The 26,846-nt window shown below is 50.9% G+C and overlaps 1 protein-coding gene across 1 annotated transcript in view; it reads left to right on the top strand.

The window, feature by feature from the left end:
- Positions 1-715: 715 nt before the first annotated feature.
- The window catches only part of LOC308147546 (prostaglandin F2 receptor negative regulator-like), a gene marked incomplete at its 5' end in the record, with an annotated part of 32,600 nt that continues 6,469 nt past the window's right edge, over positions 716-26,846 (top strand). The window contains 11 exon segments of the mRNA XM_080519758.1: positions 716-732; positions 878-962; positions 1,584-1,731; positions 1,816-1,976; positions 2,065-2,185; positions 2,519-2,568; positions 2,570-2,739; positions 2,831-2,903; positions 2,905-2,952; positions 2,954-3,020; positions 12,178-12,285. Coding sequence (XP_080375884.1) covers positions 716-732; positions 878-962; positions 1,584-1,731; positions 1,816-1,976; positions 2,065-2,185; positions 2,519-2,568; positions 2,570-2,739; positions 2,831-2,903; positions 2,905-2,952; positions 2,954-3,020; positions 12,178-12,285 — 1,048 coding nt within the window.

Raw genomic sequence — 26,846 nt, 5'->3', positions numbered from 1 at the left:
GACCTGGACCCAGGTCCATAGAGAGACCTGGACCCAGGACCATAGAGAACCTGGACCCAGGAGCTCCTGGACCTGGTGGTGTGCCGCTCCACTAAATAAAGCCCCAGGGTTGCAGACGACGGAGAGCCGCGAGAGGCGAGCTGGCAGAGAGGGTCTCTCCTCGCATTCTCATTGATCAAACTGTGTGTGTGTGTGTGTGTGTGTGTGTGTGTGTTGTGTGTGTGTGTGTGTGTGTGTGTGTGTGTGTGTGTGTGTGTGTGTGTGTGTGTGTGTGTGTGTGTTGTGTGTGTGTGTGTGTGTGTGTGTGTGTGTGTGTGTCTCTGAGCTGTGTGTGTGTGTGTCAAGAGCTGGTGTGTGTGCATGGTCAACGAGCGTGTGTGTGTGTGACGTCCAACTGACATCACGCAAACCACCTCCTCGGCCAAACACACATGCGTGTCCTTGTATTTTTAGCATTTTTTTTTTTTGGGGGGGGGGGGGGGGTGGGGCGGGGGGGGGGCTGGGGGGGCCTTGTGTGTCGGTTGGCTGGCAGCATGTGCCTTGGATTACTTGCTAATGCTCTGAGTGTGTGTGTGAGTGAGTGTGTGTGTGTGAGTGAGTGTGTGTGTGTGACGTGAGTGTGTGTGTGTGTGTGTGTGTGAGTGAGTGTGTGTGTGTGTGTGTGTGTGAGTGAGTTGTGTGTGTGTGTGTGTGTGTGAGTGTGTGTGTTTAGGATATGAGGTTGTTCAGCAGGTGGGAATCTGTGTTTCCTGCTCATTGGCGTGTTAAAGGTGCAATCTGGATGTCTGACTGAGGACCCCCCCCCCCTCCACCTACACACTGATACACATCTCGCCTCACAACGTGGACGGCGAGTCACCGCGGGTCTTGTCTGCAGGCCGCCTGGCTTGGTGGCGTCCTCCTACTTGAGGAACCACTGGGCGTTGGTCCTGGCCCGTGTCGGCAGTGACCCCCGCTGGGAGGCAGGGATTGTTCAGTCGTCCAGACGCAGAGGACGAGTTTCATCCTTCTTCATCGCTGGGATCATTTAATGTTTGACCTCTTCTTCTGCAAAGAGACAAAGGAACATATATAAGGAACACTAACATCTGTACTGTGTGGATTTCCACGCTGGAGGCTCAAGTCTTTCTTCCTCGCGGGAGGATTTCTCCAGTGTTCATTATTGGACCAGTGCGTTGGGACTCCAGGTCCGCAGGCACCTGCTGGTTCCACACTGCTGGGTCAAGTTCAGGTCAGGGACTGTGCCGTACAATTCTGGACAAAGCTTTGTTGTAGGGCTCCGATTGATCGGCACATTTGCAGATGACTGTGTCCTATTTAAAAAAAAAAAAAAAAAAAAAAAAAGAATAATAACAAATGTGCTTTATTGGGTACGGGATCTGTCATGTCGTCCATGAAGGAGCCAAATGTTTTCAGTAAATCTTTACTGTACCTGCCATGACAGGATTTTCTCACATCGAGGTAATCTCGGGGATTAACCATGTTTTTTCACCTTAATGATTTAAAGGTGATATATCAGTCGCCAAACAGTTTAGCCTGTTTCCATTTGAGCCAAATGAAGATCTTTCTCTCTGTCGTTCCAGAAACCAAGCTTCGCCTTGAACCTCGAGGCCAGCGTCCACCCCCAGATGACCTCTGACCCCACTGAGCTGGTCTGCCACGTGACCAACGTCACCCAGATGTCACCTGGCGGCCGTCTGGGCGTCGACTGGGAGCACACGCCACTTCCTGGTACGTGGACCCGGAAACAAACCAGGACAAGTGCAGTGAGGCGAGACTTAATCCCAATCCAATCCCAATCCCAATCCCCGCCAGGTACCGGGGCCGGCGCTCAAACTCCACATCCCATTGCGTCGCTGGACGGCGGCGGTAACTTGCTGTCCGGCTCCATGTACGCCGACCGGCTGAAGAGCGGCGCCCTGTCCCTGAGCAGAGTCCACCCCAACACCTTCAGACTGCGGATCCTCCGCACGCAGGTGGCAGCGCCTCCCGGTCCTCGGCTTCCAACCGGTGCAGGTGGACGTGGCGGCAGGCTAAAGTAACCGCTTCCATTCCCCGCCGCAGGACGTGGACATGGGCCAGTACGCCTGCACGGTGTCCGCCTGGAGCGTGAGCAGCCACGGGGGCGCGGTGAAGACCGCCGAGGTGAAGAGCTCGCCGCTGGTCGTGCGATGGGACGCCAAACGTAAGAATGCTTCATTCTCAAACGTTAGACATGAAAACACTGGGGGGCTCTCGTAGAACCCGCGGCACAGTTTTCATGAATGAGCTCTAATGTGCTTCTCAGACTTCACAGGAAACCCAACAAGGCCCTACTTGTTGGGCTCGCTCTCTCCTCCAGCTGAACTCTGTAACCTCAATCTAGCTAATTGAGCCATGATGTCACCACAGCGCCAGTGTCCGTCTGGATTCAATCAGACAAGCTTCTACGGTTTAATCGCTGATCACTTCCTGTCGGGGGGTTCCCCCTCCCCCCACCCTCCTTCCCCAAACCCCCTTGATTGATTGCCTTTTCCAGGTCCGTCTCTGAACGTGGCGGCCAAGCGGATCCGCGAGGCCTCGGTGGGCGGGGGCCACCTTCGAGATGAGCTGCGCGGTGAGTGCGGACAACCTCGGCGAGGCAGGGTACTCCGTTCTCGTCCAATCACAGGAGAGCCTGGAGGGCAACGTGAGGACCATCATGACCCTGAGTCCGGATAACGTGCTGCAGCACGGCGGAGCCACCGACCCCAACAGGAGGTACCCACCCGATAACCCCCCCCCCCCCCCCCCCTCCCTCCCTCCCCCCAACGCCCTTCCTTTGACGTGTCCGTCTTTCTTGCCGCCTCAGAGACAATCTGGTGTTGACCAAATCCGGCCCAGCGGAGTTCCGCTTCCGCCTGGCCGGCGTCCAGCTGTCCGAACCGAGGCTACTACTGGTGTGACATCACGGCGTGGACCAAGCAGCAGCCGGGGCCAGACCTGGACCAAGGCCACCAGCTCCGAGTCCAATAAAGTCCGGATCAACTTCCAGGAGAACGGTGAGTCCCGTACCAACGCTGGGAGGGAACGTCTACTGTTAGACGTACGGAGCTGCTCTGCTGTGGAGGATGAAGCTCCGCCCACACGCTCTTACTGACGGGCAACAGGAAGCTCCCCCGATAACCTGCAGCTCGCACCTTCAGCCCTCCGACGCCCCACCCAGACACTGGCCCTATCTAACTGTCTTTGATGGGGCTGTGGAGGGGGGGGGGGGTCCTGAAGTGGACCGGGGGGAGGAGGAGAGCAGAAGGGTGAGATGAAGAGTGGAAAAGTGGGCAAAAACAGGAAGGAGAGGAGAAAGAGGGCGGCAATTATAGTGCAGATAAAAGAAAGGTGGAGAAATGAGGAAGTAAAGATGAGGGGGGGGGGGGGGGGGGGGGGGGTTTGTGTGAAAAGGTCGGGGGTCAAGTGTCGCTTTCTTTAGTCGTTGCTTTGCAAAGATAAATGCTGTGAATAGGGAGCCACAATTAGACAAACAGGAAGTGCCGGGACACAATGATCCCACAACACACACACACACACACACACACACACACACACACACACACACACACACACACACACACACACACACACACACACACACACACACACACACACACACACACACACACACACACACACACACACACACGTTGTGGCTAGAATCCTCAGGTTTCTTCGATTCCTCCATACGTGGAGCAGAACTTCAGGTTGGGACGTCTTCAGTAGTGGCGTTCTGCACGATGCAGCGTTTCAAATCCTCTGAGGCCTGATGGAGGAACGCTGAAGGATGGAGGAACGCTGAAGGATGGAGGGACGCTGAAGGATGGAGGAACGCTGAAGGATGGAGGGACGCCGAAGGATGGAGGAACGCCGAAGGATGGAGGGACGCCGAAGGATGGAGGGACGCCGAAGGATGGAGGACGCCGAAGGATGGAGGGACGCCGAAGGATGGAGGAACGCCGAAGGATGGAGGAACGCCGGAGGATGGAGGAACGCCGGAGGATGGAGGACGCCGGAGGATGGAGGGACGCCGGAGGATGGAGGGACGCCGGAGGATGGAGGGACGCCGGAGGATGGGAGGGACGCCGGAGGATGGGGGGACGCCGGAGGATGGAGGGACGCCGGAGGATGGAGGGACGCCGGAGGATGGAGGGACGCCGGAGGATGGAGGGACGCCGGAGGATGGAGGGAGCGCCGGAGGATGGAGGGACGCCGGAGGATGGAGGGACGCCGGAGGATGGAGGGACGCCGGAGGATGGAGGGACGCCGGAGGATGGAGGAGCGCCGGAGGATGGAGGGACGCTGAAGGATGGAGGAAGGATGGAGGGACTCTGGAGGATGGAGGAACGCTGGAGGATGGAGGGACGCTGAAGGATGGAGGAAGGATGGAGGAACGCTGGAGGATGGAGGGACGCTGGAGGATGGAGGAAGGATGGAGGGACTCTGGAGGATGGAGGGACGCTGAAGGATGGAGGAACGCTGAAGGATGGAGGGACGCTGGAGGATGGAGGGACGCTGGAGGATGGAGGAACGCTGAAGGATGGAGGGACGATGAAGGATGGAGGAGCGCTGGAGGATGGAGGGATGCTGGAGGATGGAGGAGCGCTGAAGATGGAGGAACGCTGGAGGATGGAGGAAGGATGGAGGGACTCTGGAGGATGGAGGGACGCTGAAGGATGGAGGGACTCTGGAGGATGGAGGGACGCTGAAGGATGGAGGAACGCTGGAGGGACTCTGGAGGATGGAGGGACTCTGGAGGATGGAGGAACGCTGGAGGATGGAGGAACGCTGAAGGATGGAGGAACGCTGGAGGGACTCTGGAGGATGGAGGGACTCTGGAGGATGGAGGAACGCTGGAGGATGGAGGAACGCTGAAGGATGGAGGAACGCTGGAGGGACTCTGGAGGATGGAGGGACTCTGGAGGATGGAGGAACGCTGGAGGATGGAGGAACGCTGAAGGATGGAGGAAGGATGGAGGGACTCTGGAGGATGGAGGGACGCTGAAGGATGGAGGAACGCTGAAGGATGGAGAGGACGCTGGAGGATGGAGGGACGCTGGAGGATGGAGGAACGCTGAAGGATGGAGGAACGCTGGAGGATGGAGGGACGCTGAAGGATGGAGGGACGCTGAAGGATGGAGGGACGCTGGAGGATGGAGGGACGCTGGGAGGATGGAGGGACGCTGGAGGATGGAGGAACGCTGGAGGATGGAGGGACGCTGAAGGATGGAGGAACGCTGAAGGATGGAGGGACGCTGGAGGATGGAGGGACGCTGAAGGATGGAGGAACGCTGGAGGATGGAGGGACGCTGGAGGATGGAGGGACGCTGGAGGATGGAGGAAGGATGGAGGGAGTGAAAGAAGAAAGACGGCAGCTTAGCGCCAAGTAGAAGATAAACTGAAGGCCCTCTCGGGGGAGGAGGGGGGGGGGGGAGGCAGGAGCCCTTGAGCATTACTTCTTCTTTCTCTCCGCGTGGCTCAACGTTCCATTTTTTTTTTCCCTCCCCCGTCCTCCCTCGCCCTCTCTCTTCTCTCTCTCTCGCTCTCGCTCTCGCCCTCTCTCTCTCTCTCTCGCTCTCGCTCTCTCTCTTTCTCTCTCTCTCTCTCTCTCTTTCTCTCTCTCTCTCTCTCTCTCTCTCTTTCTCTCTCTCTCTCTCTCTCTCTCTCTCTCTCTCTCTCTCTCTCTCTCTCTCTCGCTCTCTCTCTCTCTCTCTCTCTCTTCAAAGTGAAGCCCTTTGGCCAATCAGCCAGTTGCACCGCCGCCTCTCTTTTCTTTCTCCACTCTTGTGTGTGTGTGTGTGTGTGGAATCTTTCAAGTGTTCAAGAGAAGTTGAACATTTTCAGCTGACCCCACGTAGAGCCCCCCCCCCCCCCCCCTAGAAGCCGGTCTCCTCGCCTTGGGGTAGGGAAGCAGGTTTTCCAGCGCGCCCACCAACTGGCAGGTCTCCCAGCGTTCCAGCTGCACGTTGAATGTTTCAGACGTGTTGCGGCGTCGCCGCCGCACCGCGGTGCTTCACCGTGTGGAAATCCACAAAGTCTCACCGCCACATTTCCCCGCTCAATAATTCAGCTTTAAGTGACTGTACGGCCAGATTGGAACGTTCGTGGTCACAACACTGCGTCTTCAGGCTGTGGTTCACACTTCCTCTATACCCATTGTGCCATGACCTCCTTTTCCTTGTTGGATCAAATAAGCTGTGCTTTCACATTAAGAGACTTTTTATTTTCTCACCAAAATCAGTGGGGTGGATATTAAAACTAGTCACCAAAAGAAAGTGTGTGGCGGATGTGACACAGTTTGATCATTAAACGTGGCGGTAATGCTTCCTCATCGCTCCGCTTGGAAGCTAATGAGCCTCTGTTTTTATTTATTTATTTATTTTTTGTTGACATTTTTATTTTGGGAAGTTTGAGTGAGGTTGGTTTTGGAGCTGTCAGAGGCTCACTTTCTGTTGTGACAACAGTGAAATCAAAGACGGTACATTAATATTTAAGCACTTCTTGTTGTTGTGAGGAGGGAAATAAAAACAACAAAGCACCATTTTCTTGAAATTTGAGAAGTTTGAGATGGAGCCAAAATGTCTTTTAGCGAGAGTCCTCCGTTGTTTCATGACTGACAAGAAGCATGACTGTATTTGTGGCTTGTTAGAATTTTAAAAGGTTTTTCCTGTGTAGGTTTATTTGGCTTGATGGCCTGTTAAAATGTCTCTGTCGCATTAGCACTGCGGCTAACGTAGCTGAACGACTGTTGCTAAGTTTGTGTCCTTGAATGACATGTAAGAGTAATTAATACCAGGAGAGACTCAACACAAGATGTGTGATGGGATGCTTTAAAAAATACAAAGTTCCACGCAGAGCTGAATAAATTCAGTACAATATGTAAAACTGTTCCCCTGACAGTTAGCAGTAGCTACCGCTAGCTGCTTGGTAGCAACTAACAAAGCATCTGGTCAAAGTAAGTAATATATTCACAGACGTGATCGAGCTTGTCTTTGTTTCTGGTTGCAGCTGGTCTGGTCTGCAACGTTTATAGACACAAAGGATCCAAAGGGAAATGATTGAAAGCTGTATAACATCGGTGCGTTCCCACCAGCACTAGCTGCTTCCAAGTGAGATGAGTCGAGTAGAAAATGTGGCGTCACGACACAGATGAGTCAGAAGACGAGCCGCCATCACCGTCTTCTTTTTTAATTTTTATTTTAACCGATCCCAACAAAAACGCTCACCGACAGAGATGGAGGCACAGAAATCAACCCCGTGGAGCATCAGTGCAGGCGTTTTGTTTGTTAGGCGGCGACCGGAGCATTCAGGAGCTCGATGCAGCGACACGCTACGAGTATCAGGAGGTCTACGAGCCACGGTGTTGGAGATAAACTGGTTTCCCTGTTGACTGGTGACCTTTTTCACAGCAGATGTTAAAATCCCGTCCGAAACTCCCAGCTGTCCTGGCAAACGCCATTTCACTGCGTTTCATTAAAGATGAAAGTGTTTGTACTTGTTTGTCTTGTTTCAACGTCAGCTGCTGCTAGCGGCCGGCGGCAGAAGTCACCAGTTGACACGGGCACCAGTGAAACCGAAACACCAGATAGTGAAGCACAATCGTGACAATCCAGGTTTTGTCATATTATTAATACATATACAGCGATGACTCCGCCCACGCCGTGGTCTTATTATATTTAATGGAAGAGGAGTGGAGTGGAGGCAAGGCGAGTAAGGCTGAGCAAGAAGACCGTTCATATGAGACCTTTCAATCAGGAGTGTTTCCCCACTTTGAAATGTGTCCACGCTTCATCATATCTCCGCGGCGCGCTGCATTTATTATACAGGAGCTGACATGTGACGGCGGAGTTACGCAGCTTTCAGGCGGAACTGTCAGAACAAATGTTGTGAGGCACGGCTTTTGAAAGTACAGTACAATGACTGTTCGCTGCTCGCCTTGCTGCTTTTCCACACTCTGGTGGAGTTTGAACTGCGGCTCACTCATCACTGCACTCCCAAACTGGTCAACTTAGATTTCATACGTCAAATAGTAATCACACTTACATTAAACAAAGTCGTTCACATTTCCCACCACATATGAGAATAAGATTTGTCAAGGCTTTTTTTAATCTAACGTTTAATCAGAAAGATCACTCTTTCACTCACGAACGTGTTCATTATCAAGGCAGTGGCGCTTGGTCACTTATTGTAGGGATGTAGAACAGTCTCCACATCTCGTGGTCCGGAACGGTCAAATGGTGCCATGATGACCTTTAACTTCAAACTTTACAGTTTGTCTTTGTTGTGGTGCAGAAAATGTCTATTTTCACAATTTGTATGGAAAATGACAACAATCTCAACATGGAGCTCATTTTAGTTGCAAGTAGTGTTGAATGTGGGATTCTGAGACACACATTTGAGGTGAATTAAAATTACTCCTTTGGATGAATTTGCTCTAGAAAATGTGAACATTTGGGCCATAATTGACCAAAATCCTGTGGAGTTTTCGGTATGTGTGTAAGAGAAGGATAAAAAAGATTGAATGGTGCATTCTAATACATTCTGGGGACTAAATACTACATTGTGACGTGTAGATTTGGCTTTTTAAAAGTAATATATACACAATTTAACTTAATTCATCAGCATTTTGGAAAGAAACTGTGTCCAAGTCGCTCCGCTGTGCCTGGGCATTGGAACCCAGAGGATTACGAACCAATCAGAGGCCACCTTTCAAAAGCCTGGTCATGATTGACCAATCAGGGTGCTGGTTCCTGGGCGGTCATGCTAACTGGAAGCCAGTCGCCGGTATTTGGGCGAAAAGAGCTGAGTTCAAGCTAAAGTCGACGCTGAAGTAGTGACGGTCATTAGACACATATCGAGAAGTTTGGTTCAAACAACAATCAGTTTTCTATGGAATTTGTACGACTGTCTTGGTGCTTTGATCTGATCTGAGCTTCAAACCGTCTCCCAATCCTGAACCTCCAAGCAAGGTTTGACATATCTCAAGGAATTAAAGGCTAATGAATCAGCACGCCATCTGCACACACTTTGAATGATGCAGGAGAGAGTTTGGGCGGGGGGGTTGGGGGGGTGGGGGGTTGGGGGGGGGACCACTGAGACTTTCCTGGGCGTGCCGCCTCCTGGGCTGAAGGTAGTCCCGTCAGTTAAACAATGTGCGTAAGGCAGCCTTTCCCTCCCAGCTCTTCGTCCACTGCTGCCCCTCCAGGGATGGCCACGGCGTGTTCAGCTTGTTTGTGTCCTTCTCCTTCCACGGCGTGTTCAGCTTGTTTGTGTCCTTCTCCTTCCACGGCGTGTTCAGCTTGTTTGTGTTTGCAGGCCGGTCCTTCTCCTTCCACGGCGTGTTCAGCTTGTTTGTGTCCTTCTCCTTCCACGGCGTGTTCAGCTTGTTTGTGTCCTTCTCCTTCCACGGCGTGTTCAGCTTGTTTGTTTCCTTCTCCTTCCACGGCGTGTTCAGCTTGTTTGTGTCCTTCTCCTTCCACGGCGTGTTCAGCTTGTTTGTGTCCTTCTCCTTCCACGGCGTGTTCAGCTTGTTTGTGTCCTTCTCCTTCCACGGCGTGTTCAGCTTGTTTGTTTCCTTCTCCTTCCACGGCGTGTTCAGCTTGTTTGTGTCCTTCTCCTTCCACGGCGTGTTCAGCTTGTTTGTTTCCTTCTCCTTCCACGGCGTGTTCAGCTTGTTTGTGTCCTTCTCCTTCCACGTCGTGTTCAGCTTGTTTGTGTCCTTCTCCTTCCACGGCGTGTTCAGCTTGTTTGTGTCCTTCTCCTTCCACGTCGTGTTCAGCTTGTTTGTGTCCTTCTCCTTCCACGGCGTGTTCAGCTTGTTTGTGTCCTTCTCCTTCCACGGCGTGTTCAGCTTGTTTGTGTCCTTCTCCTTCCACGTCGTGTTCAGCTTGTTTGTGTCCTTCTCCTTCCACGGCGTGTTCAGCTTGTTTGTGTCCTTCTCCTTCCACGTCGTGTTCAGCTTGTTTGTGTCCTTCTCCTTCCACGGCGTGTTCAGCTTGTTTGTGTCCTTCTCCTTCCACGTCGTGTTCAGCTTGTTTGTGTCCTTCTCCTTCCACGGCGTGTTCAGCTTGTTTGTGTCCTTCTCCTTCCACGGCGTGTTCAGCTTGTTTGTTTCCTTCTCCTTCCACGGCGTGTTCAGCTTGTTTGTGTCCTTCTCCTTCCACGGCGTGTTCAGCTTGTTTGTGTCCTTCTCCTTCCACGGCGTGTTCAGCTTGTTTGTGTCCTTCTCCTTCCACGGCGTGTTCAGCTTGTTTGTGTCCTTCTCCTTCCACGGCGTGTTCAGCTTGTTTGTGTCCTTCTCCTTCCACGGCGTGTTCAGCTTGTTTGTGTCCTTCTCCTTCCACGGCGTGTTCAGCTTGTTTGTGTCCTTCTCCTTCCACGGCGTGTTCAGCTTGTTTGTGTCCTTCTCCTTCCACGGCGTGTTCAGCTTGTTTGTGTCCTTCTCCTTCCACGGCGTGTTCAGCTTGTTTGTGTCCTTCTCCTTCCACGGCGTGTTCAGCTTGTTTGTGTCCTTCTCCTTCCACGGCGTGTTCAGCTTGTTTGTTTCCTTCTCCTTCCACGGCGTGTTCAGCTTGTTTGTGTCCTTCTCCTTCCACGGCGTGTTCAGCTTGTTTGTTTCCTTCTCCTTCCACGGCGTGTTCAGCTTGTTTGTGTCCTTCTCCTTCCACGTCGTGTTCAGCTTGTTTGTGTCCTTCTCCTTCCACGGCGTGTTCAGCTTGTTTGTGTCCTTCTCCTTCCACGTCGTGTTCAGCTTGTTTGTGTCCTTCTCCTTCCACGGCGTGTTCAGCTTGTTTGTGTCCTTCTCCTTCCACGGCGTGTTCAGCTTGTTTGTGTCCTTCTCCTTCCACGTCGTGTTCAGCTTGTTTGTGTCCTTCTCCTTCCACGGCGTGTTCAGCTTGTTTGTGTCCTTCTCCTTCCACGTCGTGTTCAGCTTGTTTGTGTCCTTCTCCTTCCACGGCGTGTTCAGCTTGTTTGTGTCCTTCTCCTTCCACGTCGTGTTCAGCTTGTTTGTGTCCTTCTCCTTCCACGGCGTGTTCAGCTTGTTTGTGTCCTTCTCCTTCCACGGCGTGTTCAGCTTGTTTGTTTCCTTCTCCTTCCACGGCGTGTTCAGCTTGTTTGTGTCCTTCTCCTTCCACGGCGTGTTCAGCTTGTTTGTGTCCTTCTCCTTCCACGGCGTGTTCAGCTTGTTTGTGTCCTTCTCCTTCCACGGCGTGTTCAGCTTGTTTGTGTCCTTCTCCTTCCACGGCGTGTTCAGCTTGTTTGTGTCCTTCTCCTTCCACGGCGTGTTCAGCTTGTTTGTGTCCTTCTCCTTCCACGGCGTGTTCAGCTTGTTTGTGTCCTTCTCCTTCCACGGCGTGTTCAGCTTGTTTGTGTCCTTCTCCTTCCACGGCGTGTTCAGCTTGTTTGTGTCCTTCTCCTTCCACGGCGTGTTCAGCTTGTTTGTGTCCTTCTCCTTCCACGGCGTGTTCAGCTTGTTTGTGTCCTTCTCCTTCCACGGCGTGTTCAGCTTGTTTGTGTCCTTCTCCTTCCACGGCGTGTTCAGCTTGTTTGTGTCCTTCTCCTTCCACGGCGTGTTCAGCTTGTTTGTGTCCTTCTCCTTCCACGGCGTGTTCAGCTTGTTTGTGTCCTTCTCCTTCCACGGCGTGTTCAGCTTGTTTGTGTCCTTCTCCTTCCACGGCGTGTTCAGCTTGTTTGTGTCCTTCTCCTTCCACGGCGTGTTCAGCTTGTTTGTGTCCTTCTCCTTCCACGGCGTGTTCAGCTTGTTTGTGTCCTTCTCCTTCCACGGCGTGTTCAGCTTGTTTGTGTCCTTCTCCTTCCACGGCGTGTTCAGCTTGTTTGTGTCCTTCTCCTTCCACGGCGTGTTCAGCTTGTTTGTGTCCTTCTCCTTCCACGGCGTGTTCAGCTTGTTTGTGTCCTTCTCCTTCCACGGCGTGTTCAGCTTGTTTGTGTCCTTCTCCTTCCACGGCGTGTTCAGCTTGTTTGTGTCCTTCTCCTTCCACGGCGTGTTCAGCTTGTTTGTGTCCTTCTCCTTCCACGGCGTGTTCAGCTTGTTTGTGTCCTTCTCCTTCCACGGCGTGTTCAGCTTGTTTGTGTCCTTCTCCTTCCACGGCGTGTTCAGCTTGTTTGTGTCCTTCTCCTTCCACGGCGTGTTCAGCTTGTTTGTGTTTGCAGGCCCGTCCTTCTCCATCCACATCCAGTCGGACACCAGCAGCGTCTTTCCCTGGGAGACGGCCAAGATGGCGTGTTCGCTGGGCGTGTCCGGGTCATCGCCCAAGACTGGTACGACTCACACACTCACGTGAACCATCACAACTCGGGTGACCGTGTCCAGTTACACACTCACACACACACACACACACACACACACACACACACACACACACACACACACACGTTGTTTCACCATCCTTGAGTGAATTAGCTTGAGAATGTTTTCCTTTTCGCGCAGCAGAAGATAACGCTCCTCGGCTCGGTTCTCTTCACGTCCCTCTTGAGGTTAATGGAACCACATTGTGGTTCGTTCCATCAGAAAGATTTAAAAACATTGTTAAAAAGTGAAAGCTGCAGGTAAACACAAGTTGAATCTTTCATCCGCGGCTGCTCTCGTTGGGTTGTTCTTCATGCTAGTGGTTCAAACGGCGAATGTGAAACACGCTGATGAAGAGTAGAACATCTCCAAACGGGATCTGTGTGCTTAAAATACATTTTTCTACCCTTTTTTTTTTTTTTACAATTTAGTTTCATGGACAGTTGTAGCAGTGCTTCCAGATCAGATGCAGAAGGGACCATTTGGGGGGGGTGGGGGGGGTTGTAATTTCAAAACACATTGCCGCCACTGCAAAGGGGATATTTCATCAAAGGGAGGAAATACTTCTGCATGTTTCATTTCCAAATGAGAATCAAGAACCAAATTATTAAGTGGAATTGTAAAAAAAACACATCAATTCCCTGCACGACTAAAACGACTAAAACGACTAAAACGTGACGCTAAAAGACGAGTGGAGACAATTGTTGCCCAACTAGAAAGCAAAGAGTGTTCATAATACTGAACACAAACCAACAAGTGTCCTGGAAGTCAATTGTATTCTTTAGTTTTACACCTTTAGGTGTCGTCGTATCTTAATGTTTAAAAGTTTGCAATTTGATTTTTGCATTTGGTTTGTTCAGACTCAACGGAAATGCTACTGGTCATGTGCTGTGGTAGATGGTTGTTCTGCACATGCTCAGTGGAGCCGTAGATCTATTTATTTATTTTTTATTTAGGGTAATGCAGATAAACCAAACGGTAAACAATTCCATGTGATGATGAACAATACATTCTATATACAAAAGTAATACAAACGAGTGCTGCCTCAAATACTATTTACATAATGTGTGTGTGTGCGTGTGTGTGTGCGTGCGTGTGCGAGTGCGTGTGTGTGTGCGTGCTTGTAAATGAAACACTAAGTGTGACTCGGTTGTGTTTATGGAGGAAACAGAGGAGAAAGGAAATAGTGTGGTAACATAGAAAGGAGCAACAAAAAAAAGAATTGTGAAGTCATTAAAAATATATTTGCCATTTCTGTCCAAGAGGAGGAATATTATTGGGCGAGAGGGAGAGGAGAATATGTGTGTGAATGCGTATTTACATTTGTATATGTGTGTGTGTATAAATTGTCTGATAAACACTGATAACATTACAGAAAACCAACACTAAAAATACAAATAAACACAATAATGGAATAAACAAAATAATGAATGGATGATGAGTAAAGCAAATTATATTATGGAATTCTTAAGCTAATTATCAAAATAAAGTGAAATGATCCATTTTGTAGAAATGCAGTGTTTGTTTTGGAATGTACGTCCTGTTGTCATAAATCCAGGAGTGTCGCCTGAGATCCTGTCATCAGAGTCAGACAGTTTATGTTTCCAGCCGTGGACTTTGACTGTCACCGTAGCAACGGTCGAACAATATCCGTGTTCTCCCATTGCTCATGTTTAGAGCGTCTTGCCAACAGCACCCACTAGTGGCCGGTCCTGGACACCAGCTTTTTACCTACGAGAACGTGGCGAAGGTTGTTTTTGTCCACATTCGTTTTTATGTTTATTTTATTTTATGTTATTTTATTTCATCTTATTTGATCTTATTTTAAATTTTAAATTTTTTTTGGGATCTCATTTGAACTTATTTTTGTTTTCTTATTTTATTTATTTATTTATTTGTTTATTTATTCCAGCACCTCCCGGGGAGGTCAGATCTTTCCTCCATTGTCGCTGAGCCGTCAGTCGGGGCTGACGCTGCCGTTAGCCCACTGCTAGCCCACTGCTAGCCGACTGCTAGCCGACTGCTAGCCCACTGCTAGCTGACTGCTAGCCGACTGCTAGCCCACTGCTAGCCCACTGCTAGCCCACTGCTAGCTGACTGCTAGCCCACTGCTAGCCCACTGCTAGCCCACTGCTAGCCCACTGCTAGCCGACTGCTAGCCCACTGCTAGCTGACTGCTAGCACACGAGTGGTTTCAGTTGAAACGTTGTCGCGTAAAAACGGAGCCCTGGACTAAAATGAATGTTTTTGTGAGAATAAAGAAAGAAGAAGAAAAAACAAACCCTGCAGCCCTACGAAGACTCAGTTTACACTAAAAGGTCGTGAAATATAAATCGTGCTCGCCGCACAGTATTTGTGCGAATGCACAGGCGAATGCACAGGCTGCGTTGCATCACTTAAAACTCCCCGTAGATGAGAGCCGCGCCTCCTCCTCTTCCTCCTCTTCCTCCTCTTCTCCCTCACTTCAAACATACATCCATCATGCATTTCTCCCCCGTCTCAGCTTCGTTATCGCTCCAAACTCCTCGTCTTCAACGTGTCGCATGATGTCATGCATAACTCACCACCTCCCTCTCTCCATCTGTCACATCCCCCTCCCCCTCCTCCTCCTCCTCCACCTCCACCTCCTCCTCCTCCTCCTCCTCCTCCTCTGCACTCCAACATGTGGTTTCTAGATCACGTCTGTGCAGTGAGCTGATAACACACCCTGTGTGTGTGTGTGTGTGTGTAATGTAATGTATGCCCATACGTTAGCAGGAGCGTGGTGGCGCCGTGCGCTCGCTGCGCCGCCGGGAGAGCGTGCGCCGCCGCGCCGCAGCTGAGTTTTCACAAGGGACGCGCCGTGTGGGAGGGTGAGGCGTGTGGGAGGGTGAGGCGTGTGGGAGGGCGAGGCGTGTGGGAGGGCGAGGGGTGTGGGAGGGTGAGGCGTGTGGGGGGGCGAGGCGTGTGGGAGGGCGAGGCGAGGCGTGTGGGAGGGTGAGGCGTGTAGCAGTGGCTCTAAATAGACCATTTTATATTTAATTACCGCCGACTAATCACCGTCGGCGGTTTGGGTCGGGCTGGGCGGTGGCAGGGCGATCAGGTAGACCCGCTCTGGGCTGAACATCTGGCTCCTTCATCGCTCTGCCTTCACACTGACTGACACAATTGGGGGGATTCTAAAACCCCGGCTCGGGGTTTGAGATGTGAATGTAGCAGACGATCATCTGAGGAAAAGAGCTGACGTAATGGACACGCCTCTCCTCGCCATGACCCTCGAGAACCACAACACGCACCAGGTGGCGCTGCAGGAGCGTAGATCTATACCACTCAGTGATATAGAAGTCTATGACAGGAGTCTACTTTACAACTTCTACATCAGGGGTGCTTCAACACGTCGATCGCGATCTACCAGTGGATCAAAGGTCGTAATAGTAGAGCGCATGACATTAGAAAAAACTAGACTATAGAAACTAATTTAACTTTCCGAACTATGAGTACAATCGAACGCAGCGTCAGATGACGGCTGAATGTTTCTGACCTTCAGGTCGACGCACACGCGCAAACAACGAAGCTAAGTGTGGCGAAGCTAACAAGCTAGTCAGCGAGTCACCGCTAATTTGAAGCCCCCCAAACACGAGTGGGGGGGCTGAACTAAGTGAGAAGACGAAGACGAGTCACTTTCATGAGGAATGGGAGGTGGACAGTTTTTCACGATGTCATTTTCGAAGTGCGTTTGTCTCGTCTGCCAGTTGACCGTCACAATACCAAAGATCAAAGTAACATCAAAGTAAACTCAGGTAATTACAATGTTCCTAGTTAATTATGTCGTGTTGCACAATATTGGCTCGTACGGTTTTGCAAGGTACATCATTATACAGTGTACATATAAAGAATCCTCAATATATTTGAAAATAAATATATGTTTTGTATTTTTGTAGTGGGTAGATCACTGTGACTTGGTGGTTTTATAAGTAGCAGGCTGGAAAAGTGTGGCCCCCCCCGGTCTACGTGCTCCACATCGTCTTCCAGGTTCTAGGTGTGTTTGGTGAGTCACAGCACCCCTTCAGGCCTGGCATGTGTACTACATGCTCTGGAACCTTTTTTATTTATGATTATTAGAGATGAAAGTATTTTTTTTTTTAAACAGTTTTAAATACAGTACAGTCATCCCTATGTGCGTTTACAGTGAAAATAGAAAAGCCCAACATGTCCTTGCGTTCATGGTGACGTGTGTGGACGGAGTCGTGTGGGCGTGGCCTGAGACTCCAGCTGTGACGAGTGTGTTGGTGAGGCACGGCAGGTAAACGTCAGGCTGTTCAGCCGGTATCAGTGTGTCAACAAAGGTGTGTGTCCGCTGGGCAACCAGCCAAGGCGCTTCCTCACCTCCACCTCCACCTCCGCCTCCACCTCCACCTCCACCTCCACCTCCGCCTCCACCTCCACCTCCACCTCCACCTCCACCTCCACCTCCGCCTCCACCTCCCTCTCTGGCGACTCGCTTCATTCTCAACTTGACCTTCTACATTCACGCTCTCTGACTCCTTTCCTGTTGCAGCGGATTCAAACGAACTCCATCAAGAGAACGAGCTGATTGGGACGCGTCGTGTTTATTTCAGGGTGTGATTCCTCTTGTTACCTGCTGCAGGAAGTCACACCTGCTGACGAGTCCTCACCTTAGTGAGTCAGTGTGAAGCTCCACTCTGAGAGGAGGGAGGTGCAGGTTGAGCAACGCCGTGTTTATGTTCTCCTACATTCCTCGGAGGGAAACGTCTCTCCTGTCGCGGCTTGCTTTTTCTTCTTCTTCTTGTTTTACGACGTGCATTCCTGATTATCCCTCACTGCTTATTCAGCCGCTCATCATCTTGACTGTGGGCTGAGTCAGGCCTCCAAACGGTTTCTGAAACTCTGGGTATTAGTCTGGAGTCCGGATGCGTCTGGGCGTCAGTCAGGATCTGTCCATTTCCCAATTCCCATTCATTGTGTATGTGGAACACGCCCCTCTTCACGTGATCACGTCTCACTTTTCTCTTTATTAAGCGCCGTACCGTTCTCATGCCGTGAGGTGAAAAAACCAAAACTCTTAGTCATCATCAACCGATACCGATGGACCTATTGCAAGTTTTTGTGTTGTGGCCGAGCCTGCGCTCAAAGTTCCGCCACATATTTTCACATATATAGAGAACTGGAATAGCAATTCTAAAATGTCCAGGCTAGGCTTTGATCATTTAGGAGTTAAAGGAGGAGGATTTTGCAGCAAAGGGTTTCAGGAGAAGTGGCTCTCGCTTAACATTTATTGTTGAGTTTGGTGGAAATATAGACGCTTTCATTTCTTTTAAATACGTTTAAATACTCGGCCTCTCTGTTGTGTTTTACTTAGTACTGTTGCATTGTGGGTGTTTCTGGCCCCGGACAGGAGGTGAGGTCCGTCTCCTCTCTTCTTCTCGGCAGGTTGGTGAGGTTGGAGGTCCGGCTCATGTCTGCCACCTCACACACTCCAGATCCAGTCCTTCGCCCTGCAGCTTGATCCAAAGAGGAGTCACTGCTCTCTCCCTGTGACCCGTGTTGTTGTTGCTCTGCTGATCCAAAGAGGAGTCACTGCTCTCTCCCTGTGACCCGTGTTGTTGCTGCTCTGCTGATCCAAAGAGGAGTCACTGCTCTCTCCCTGTGACCCGTGTTGTTGTCGCTCTGCTGATCCAAAGAGGAGTCACTGCTCTCTCCCTGTGACCCGTGTTGTTGCTGCTCTGCTGATCCAAAGAGGAGTCACTGCTCTCTCCCTGTGACCCGTGTTGTTGTCGCTCTGCTGATCCAAAGAGGAGTCACTGCTCTCTCCCTGTGACCCGTGTTGTTGTTGCTCTGCTGATCCAAAGAGGAGTCACTGCTCTCTCCCTGTGACCCGTGTTGTTGCTGCTCTGCTGATCCAAAGAGGAGTCACTGCTCTCTCCCTGTGACCCGTGTTGTTGTTGCTCTGCTGATCCAAAGAGGAGTCACTGCTCTCTCCCTGTGACCCGTGTTGTTGTTGCTCTGCTGATCCAAAGAGGAGTCACTGCTCTCTCCCTGTGACCCGTGTTGTTGTTGCTCTGCTGATCCAAAGAGGAGTCACTGCTCTCTCCCTGTGACCCGTGTTGTTGTTGCTCTGCTGATCCAAAGAGGAGTCACTGCTCTCTCCCTGTGACCCGTGTTGTTGTTGCTCTGCTGATCCAAAGAGGAGTCACTGCTCTCTCCCTGTGACCCGTGTTGTTGTTGCTCTGCTGATCCAAAGAGGAGTCACTGCTCTCTCCCTGTGACCCGTGTTGTTGTCGCTCTGCTGATCCAAAGAGGAGTCACTGCTCTCTTCCTGTGACCCGTGTTGTTGCTGCTCTGCTGATCCAAAGAGGAGTCACTGCTCTCTCCCTGTGACCCGTGTTGTTGTCGCTCTGCTGATCCAAAGAGGAGTCACTGCTCTCTCCCTGTGACCCGTGTTGTTGTTGCTCTGCTGATCCAAAGAGGAGTCACTGCTCTCTCCCTGTGACCCGTGTTGTTGTTGCTCTGCTGATCCAAAGAGGAGTCACTGCTCTCTCCCTGTGACCCGTGTTGTTGTTGCTCTGCTGATCCAAAGAGGAGTCACTGCTCTCTCCCTGTGACCCGTGTTGTTGTCGCTCTGCTGATCCAAAGAGGAGTCACTGCTCTCTTCCTGTGACCCGTGTTGTTGCTGCTCTGCTGATCCAAAGAGGAGTCACTGCTCTCTCCCTGTGACCCGTGTTGTTGCTGCTCTGCTGATCCAAAGAGGAGTCACTGCTCTCTCCCTGTGACCCGTGTTGTTGCTGCTCTGCTGATCCAAAGAGGAGTCACTGCTCTCTCCCTGTGACCCGTGTTGTTGTTGCTCTGCTGATCCAAAGAGGAGTCACTGCTCTCTCCCTGTGACCCGTGTTGTTGTCGCTCTGCTGATCCAAAGAGGAGTCACTGCTCTCTCCCTGTGACCCGTGTTGTTGTTGCTCTGCTGATCCAAAGAGGAGTCACTGCTCTCTCCCTGTGACCCGTGTTGTTGTCGCTCTGCTGATCCAAAGAGGAGTCACTGCTCTCTCCCTGTGACCCGTGTTGTTGTCGCTCTGCAGCTTGATCCAAAGAGGAGTCACTGCTCTCTCCCTGTGACCCGTGTTGTTGCTGCTCTGCTGATCCAAAGAGGAGTCACTGCTCTCTCCCTGTGACCCGTGTTGTTGTCGCCCTGCTGATCCAAAGAGGAGTCACTGCTCTCTCCCTGTGACCCGTGTTGTTGTCGCTCTGCTGATCCAAAGAGGAGTCACTGCTCTCTCCCTGTGACCCGTGTTGTTGTTGCTCTGCTGATCCAAAGAGGAGTCACTGCTCTCTCCCTGTGACCCGTGTTGTTGTTGCTCTGCTGATCCAAAGAGGAGTCACTGCTCTCTCCCTGTGACCCGTGTTGTTGTCGCCCTGCTGATCCAAAGAGGAGTCACTGCTCTCTCCCTGTGACCCGTGTTGTTGTTGCTCTGCTGATCCAAAGAGGAGTCACTGCTCTCTCCCTGTGACCCGTGTTGTTGCTGCTCTGCTGATCCAAAGAGGAGTCACTGCTCTCTCCCTGTGACCCGTGTTGTTGATGTCGGCGTGCTGCTGCATGCCTGGCAGCCTTCCTTACCGCTGGAATGACTGGCATGTTGTTCAGACTCCCAGTCGCTGGATGACATCACCACTACAGTGATTGTTCCCCACATTGCTTTGAAGGCCACTGAAAGTGTGATGGATATTCCTGTGAAATGTATTTTGGTGACGGCGGCGGCGGCGGCGTCCCTCCTGGGAGTTGAACTTTGTTCCTCTGGTGCACAGACGCTCTGCTTTCAGCCGCGAGGAGTCGATGGCGTCCCGGGTGAGGAGCGTCTCAGGAGGGTTATCTTCAGGGGGAATGTTGACGCTGGCCACAACCGGAGATTTGGGGAGATACGCACCAATACCACAAACGTGTCGGGGGCTGTTTACTTTCTAGGAGAGAACATGTGAACACTTGTGTTTGTACAGGGTCACAACTGGGGCTGCTCCATTATGGAGGAAATCATATTCACCATTACTTTGGGCTATATGGAAATCACGATTAGGTTTGTGATTTTGGAACATCATTTATTGAACATGTTTAAAAAAACTGTTGAATATATAAACATGTCCTGTAATGTAGTAGTAAAAAATAAACTGTTGTACTGCGTTCAGTCTTTTTAAAAGAATAAATAAATAACTGTAGATACTAATATAAGCTGCAGTAACGAATCATGTTGCTTTACATGATATGTTGATACTTTGGCCTGTGAGGCTCAGTACTTAAAGCTAAGTCATGCTAGTAGCCACCGTTAGCATGACTTAGCTTTAAAAAGACATGGAACCTAAACCACTGGTGTTATTATCATCATCAATATGTTAGTTTACAGCAGGTATAACAACGGTGAGCACACGCAGGAAACCATACATTCACAACTTTATCAGGAAATTTTAAAGTAGTAACTTACTGCTAAGTAGCTAGCGCCTGCACGTTCTGGTTAAATGTGTCGTCATTTCCTGTCTGACAGTGGAGGGAGCCTGACAGTGGAGGCTGACTGAGAGTGGAGGAAGTCGTGACAGTGGAGGAAGCCTGACAGTGGAGGAAGCCTGACAGTGGAGGCTGCACCGGAAAAGCCTGTGTGTAGCCAAATACGCGTCTCACAACGAAAACGCCACATGATGGTTTTTCCTCGATTCTATGAATGCCGAGATCGTCTGGATCTAAAATCGTAACCACGACTAAACGTGGACTAGCCGAGCAGCCCTCGTCACAGAATGTCAACGAGCTGAGTGGAAGTCGCCCAGCCATTGTTTCTTTAAACGTTCAGCCGCCGAACAGCGTTGGAATCCCATGTTTTGACTTCCTGTGCTTCACACGGAGGCTCGTTCTCCTCCCTTCCTCTCCACTCTCACCAAATCACCCAGCTGTCTTCGCCGGGCGACAGGCAGCCGTTAATTAGCCAATCTCACGCTCCGTTAGCCGGCCGCGGAGACGGAACGAGGCAGGGGAAGAATAGAGGAGCGAGTGGAGGAGAGGAGGTGGCGGGAATGAGGAGAAGCTCAACGGGATTGTGAAGAGGAGGGAGAGTGGCTGGAGGAGCAGCAGGCAAAGTTCCTCTCCTCCTCCTGCTCCTGCTCCTCCTCCTGTTCCCCCTCCTCCTCCTCCTCCTCCTGCTCCTCCTCCTCCTCCCCCCCCCCCCCTCCACCAGGAGAAAGGGAGAGGAAGGGCTGAGGATGGGAAGAGGGAGGGATGGCAGAAAGGCTAAATGATTCTCACACCATTAACCGTTTGTGGAGAAGCAGAAGAACACCAAGCGAAGTTAGATTGTCATTAGTGAGGTGATGATGTGGTGGTTTTGTCCAGCAGGGAGGAAGTTGGCCTCAAAGTGTGGAAAGTTTTCCCGACAGAAGTGAATGTGCACAAAACGCTTCCATCTCGTACTTGAGTGTCGTCGTTGCACTGGAGGCGTTTATGAGCCGCTAGTTTTCTGCAGGTTGTTGCTTTGGGGGTTAATTACAGGAGACTCCATCCCAGTACGTCATAAATGTCATTAAAACTATAACGTGAATCCGGACAAACCACGAAACAGATTTTTATTCCGTAGTAGTAGTAATAAAAAAATGCTTTTTTTAGGAAAAATGTAAGTTTTGATTCGATTTTCACTTTATTTAATTTCCTCAATGGGTTTAAAAACTGCAGCGCTCAGATATAATGTCAAAAGCGTCTTTATTGCTGTTGATGGTCCTCAGAGTTACAATTCATATAAACAACCACAAAAATAAAAGTGAATGAGGCTCCGTCATTCAACAAGTTCAAACTTTAACACAGGTTGAATCAAACCTGCAGCGGCGACGATGGAAGTGATAGAACGGAACGGAAAGATCTTTGTTTTAGCTGCAAATTCAATACATCAATTGAATCAATGTTTTTTTGCGCAGCCATAAGCAGATGTAACGAGAGAGATACCGTGAAGACATGCCTTAACTGACATTAGCCTCAAAGCCACGCTGTCGGGCTGTAAAACACCCACAATGCAACGGTGTTTTTGAGTTTCGCTGTATTTTGCACCAGAAGTTTTCAGTAAAATTGGTTTTATGTTGAGATTGTTGTCATTTTAAGTAGGGATTGTTTGCTTTTTTGCCAAAATATCGACGTTTTCATCACATTGACTTTGCACCTGAACAGAAAAAAGCCTTACATTTAGAATTCCAAGGTTGTTATGGCACTTTTTACCGCACCAGGCCACTAACATAGCTGCATGTGGCTCTTGAACTCAAACGTGTTGGACCTTCTGATTTATTAAGTGTCAAGAGTGGAAATTGGTGCAATGTGGACGTCAGTTTAGTCACGGATGTCATTTGGATGCAACTTCGCCAATAGTGGAAATAAAAAGGTTCTTTTTAAAGCGCGGCCCTCTTCTGTCTGAATCGTCACGCTCCGTGTTGTGAAGGTTTTCAGTTTCGCCGTCAAAGGAAAGAAAGGACGGCTAATATCCAGTGGCCTCCAGAGGAACATCAAAAATCCCTTCAATCTTTTCAGGTGTTCAGCAGCAGCCAAGACAAGAGTTTGGACTAAAACACATCAAACACCGTCTTACTCGGGATATTTTGTATTTTTTTACTGGAGGGGAAAAGTAGAGCAAATGGTTGCCAAGTAAAAGAGGAGCTTAAAAGAAGAAGGGTATAAAAGGAGGGAAAGCGGGCTTAAGAGGAGAGGGGGGAGGGGGGGGGACACAAATTGAAGATGTTGAACAAACTGCAGCGCAGCAGTTGCCATCGTTGTCACTCCATTAGGTGAGACTGGAGAGGAACGAGACGCTGGCCTTGAACGCATCCTTGGAATTGTTGTTGTTTTCAATGTCCCTGGTCGTCAGACTGGGACCGATCAGAACCAGAGTAAGGTCGCCGCCACACTTCTGTTGTGACTGGCGTTGGAACAGAACGTGCACGAAGTCGCCCGACAACCTTCATAAACATGCACTTTGTTTTGGCGGCGAGGCGAGAGGAGGCTGTTGATTCGCCGGGAGGAAGCCGGGGGCTCCAGACATGGAAATACATTCGCTGGAACACGTGACGCTCAGAACAGAAGCTGGGAAATGGTGTTTATCAATTCAAATATCTAGATATATATACCAGGGGTGTCCAACATGTGGCCCGGGGGCCAGAACGGCCCGCCAGAGGATCTGATCCGGCCGCCATGGGGTTTAGTTTTGTGTTTTTAAAGTATAAAGATGAAAACTGACAGACGCTGATCTAAAAACACTAAATCGGCAAAAATGACATTGAAAACCTCCTTTGGGCAGAATTAATTAATGCATCCGTGGAGGTCACATGACGCAACACCTTTCACAATAAAGGTGTCCAATTTATGTGAAGTGATACTTTCGACACGTAAACTCAAAAAAAAAAAGTTCCATATGATGGCAAATTGTTTGAATCCTGAATAAAAATCTGATACCAGATAAGGTGGCTGAGGGTTTTAAAATGTATATTTCAGAAGAGACTGGCACATTCCTGCAGTTACAACAGAATCAAAAGAAGGAAAGACTTTGACGTTTGTCCAGATCTGCAGTTTAATATGTGATGTTGGACTTCAGAGGTCAGATCAGGTTGATGTGGCCCCTCAGCTGAAATGACTTTGACCCCCTGATATACATACATACATACATACATACATATATATATAGATGGATAGATAGAGGTTGAAAAACATCTGGTTCCAGCTTTCTATCCATTTAAAACCAAATCACAGGAGGCGCAGCTTTATACATTTCACAAATCAGTTTTAATTCACTTTTGTCCCACGGAAACTGAAGAAACACTTAAAAACATTCACGTAAAAACATTTTTTTTAATTTGTTCAGCCGCACGTATGTATTCCGATCGATCCCATATAGAATGTGATTTTGTTTACTGGAGCTCTTATTAAAAACACGCAGCGAATAACGAGGGGAACTTTGTTTCTGTGAGGCTAAATGGCGTTTTTATAGTGTTTAGTATTCCACTCTGCCAACGCCGTCCTGCTTTATGGAGCAGAGAGCATCGCGTTCATTAGCACTGCTGCTAATTCTGTGTGTGTGTGTGTGTGTGTGTGTGTGTGTGTGTGTGTGTGTGTGTGTGTGTGTGTGTGTGTGTGTGTGTGTGTGTGTGTGTGTGTGTGTGTGTGTGTGTGTGTGTGTGTGTGTGTGTGTGTGTGTGTGTGTGTGTGTGTGTGTGTGTGTGTGTGTGTGTGTGTGTGTGTGTGTGTGAGGTAGTTGCTCCTCCAGGGATTAATCCGGAGGAATCCAATCAGACCGTCTTCATTTCCACCGACAGCCATTTTACTTTTATTGTCCCAGACAGGAAGCAGAGATTCTATTAGCCACGCAGCGTAGCTTCTCCTCCGGCCGTCCAATCAGCAGAGCCGACGCTCCTCGCTGCCTCGTGGGAGCCGCGGCGACCGCCGGCGCAGGTTTGGGGTGTGGCGGCGCCTTTGGCCCCGTTGCCACGGCGACCTTTCATTTGAACAGGTGAAAACGGTGTTTTGTAATGAAGCCACACCAGATTCTGGTCCCTCTGCTGAGCATGTGCACGTCGTCGTCATGGAGACGGAGCCCGGGCGTTTTCAAAATGTTGCGCTTTCTCCCGTTTCCAAGACCGAGTAGACCGAGTCTTGTTCTTTTCAAAAAGAGACTAAATATTGGTGTTTCCCCCCAAAAAATGTTCCCCCCGTTTCCACGGAGACCGAGTCTTGGCCTTTTCAGAAAGCTGCGTTTTCAAAGTCGGCGCTTTCAAAAAAGTTGGGTGAGGTGGTGGGGCGAGGCGGTGGGGTGAGGTGGTGGGGCGACGCGGTGGGGCGAGGGGGTGGGGTGACGTGGTGGGGTGAGGCGGTGGGGCGAGGCGGTGGGGCGAGGCGGTGGGGTGCGGTGGGGGTGACGTGGTGGGGCGAGGCGGTGGGGCGAGGGGGTGGGGTGACGTGGTGGGGTGAGGCGGTGGGGCGAGGCGGTGGGGGTGACGTGGTGGGGCGAGGCGGTGGGGTGCGGTGGGGCGAGGCGGTGGGGTGACGTGGTGGGGCGAGGCGGTGGGGTGACGTGGTGGGGTGAGGCGGTGGGGCGAGGCGGTGGGGTGACGTGGTGGGGCGAGGCGGTGGGGCAAGGCGGTGGGGGTGACGTGGTGGGGCGAGGCGGTGGGGTGCCGTGGTGGGGCGAGGCGGTTGGGGTGACGTGGTGGGGCGAGAGGGTGGGGTGCGGTGGGGCGAGGCAGTGGGGCGAGGCGGTGGGGTGTGGTGGGGCGAGGCAGTGGGGCGACGTGGTGGGGCGAGGCGGTTGGGGTGACGTGGTGGGGCGAGGCGGTGGGGCGAGGCGGTGGGGTGACGTGGTGGGGCGAGGCGGTGGGGCGAGGGCGGTGGGGTGACGTGGTGGGGCGAGGCGGTGGGGTGAACTGGTAGGGTGGTAGGGCGAGCTGGTAGGGCGGCAGTAACGAGGGCGTCTGGAGGTTTTCAAGGAGCCTCTCGCCGCTGATTTAACGCCGTGTAATAAACAAAATAATCTCCTCGCCCCCCCCCCCCCCCCCCCCTCCCCCCCCCCCCCCCCCCCACGCCGTCACGAACAAAGGAAGTGAAGGATGGAGGGCGAGCTGCGAGAAAGACAGACGCGTTCTAATTTTAGCTCCGTGCTGCTGAAGCGACGACCAGTTCAGCGTCAGTCCTGGAATGATGTAAAACTCCCTTTGATCAGTCCCTGCCTGTCAGCTGGCGCCTTGCTCAACGGCAGGGCGACGTCAGCCCGGTCGCTACGTAGCGGGGTAATAGACTCCAGACAATGTGAAAGTAAAAGTCTCTCCTCCTTTTCCTGGTGAAAACCAAGAAGCTGCTGGAAGTGATGAGCTCGTCACTCTTTTCTCACTTTGAGAGCCGACCTGCTCAAACATCTTGTTTCTCCGCCTGGACACCGGTTCACCTCCGCTGGAACACTTTATTTTGGCGGGAATGCAATTGCAGGAGATGTGAAGAGAGCGTTTAAGTTCGTTTTCCGGGGGGGGGGGGTCTGTCTCCATGGAAATGGACCAAAGTGCAACTTTCCGAAAGGCAAAAACAACCTTTTGTTTTTGTTTTTGTAACTTGACACACCCTTTAACTTGGTTAAAATGACGGAGCAGCGGAGACGCTCCGTCTCCACGGCAACCAGTGGAAACGCTGCCATTGCACACGATCCACACGATTGCAGTGAAGAGTTGTTCTGCACATGCTCAGTAGAGACCAACAGTGTTTCCTCAGTCACGACTCCCAGTCCATACTCTCCTGGGACTTGGTACTTTTATTTTGACAGTCACCGCAATAACAATCAGCCAATACAATTGCTTTTCCTGGTATTTTTACTTTTTTACTTTTTTTTTTTAGCATTTCTTCAGCTAAAGCAAAGTTTCGTCTCTGATCTCAGAGGATGGATGTAAAACAACAGAGAGAGACGTTCCAATAGAAGCGAGGCCGGGTGTTATTACCGCCATGCTCACACTACTACTGGTTTTTAATGATGTAGCTGGAATATTAAAACCATTA

This window comes from Blennius ocellaris (assembly GCF_963422515.1).
Source record: "Blennius ocellaris genome assembly, chromosome: 24".
Classification (NCBI taxonomy): Eukaryota; Metazoa; Chordata; class Actinopteri; order Blenniiformes; family Blenniidae; genus Blennius; species Blennius ocellaris.
The sequence above is the reverse complement of the archived record's forward strand: the minus strand, read 5'-3'. Positions and strand labels throughout refer to the sequence as shown.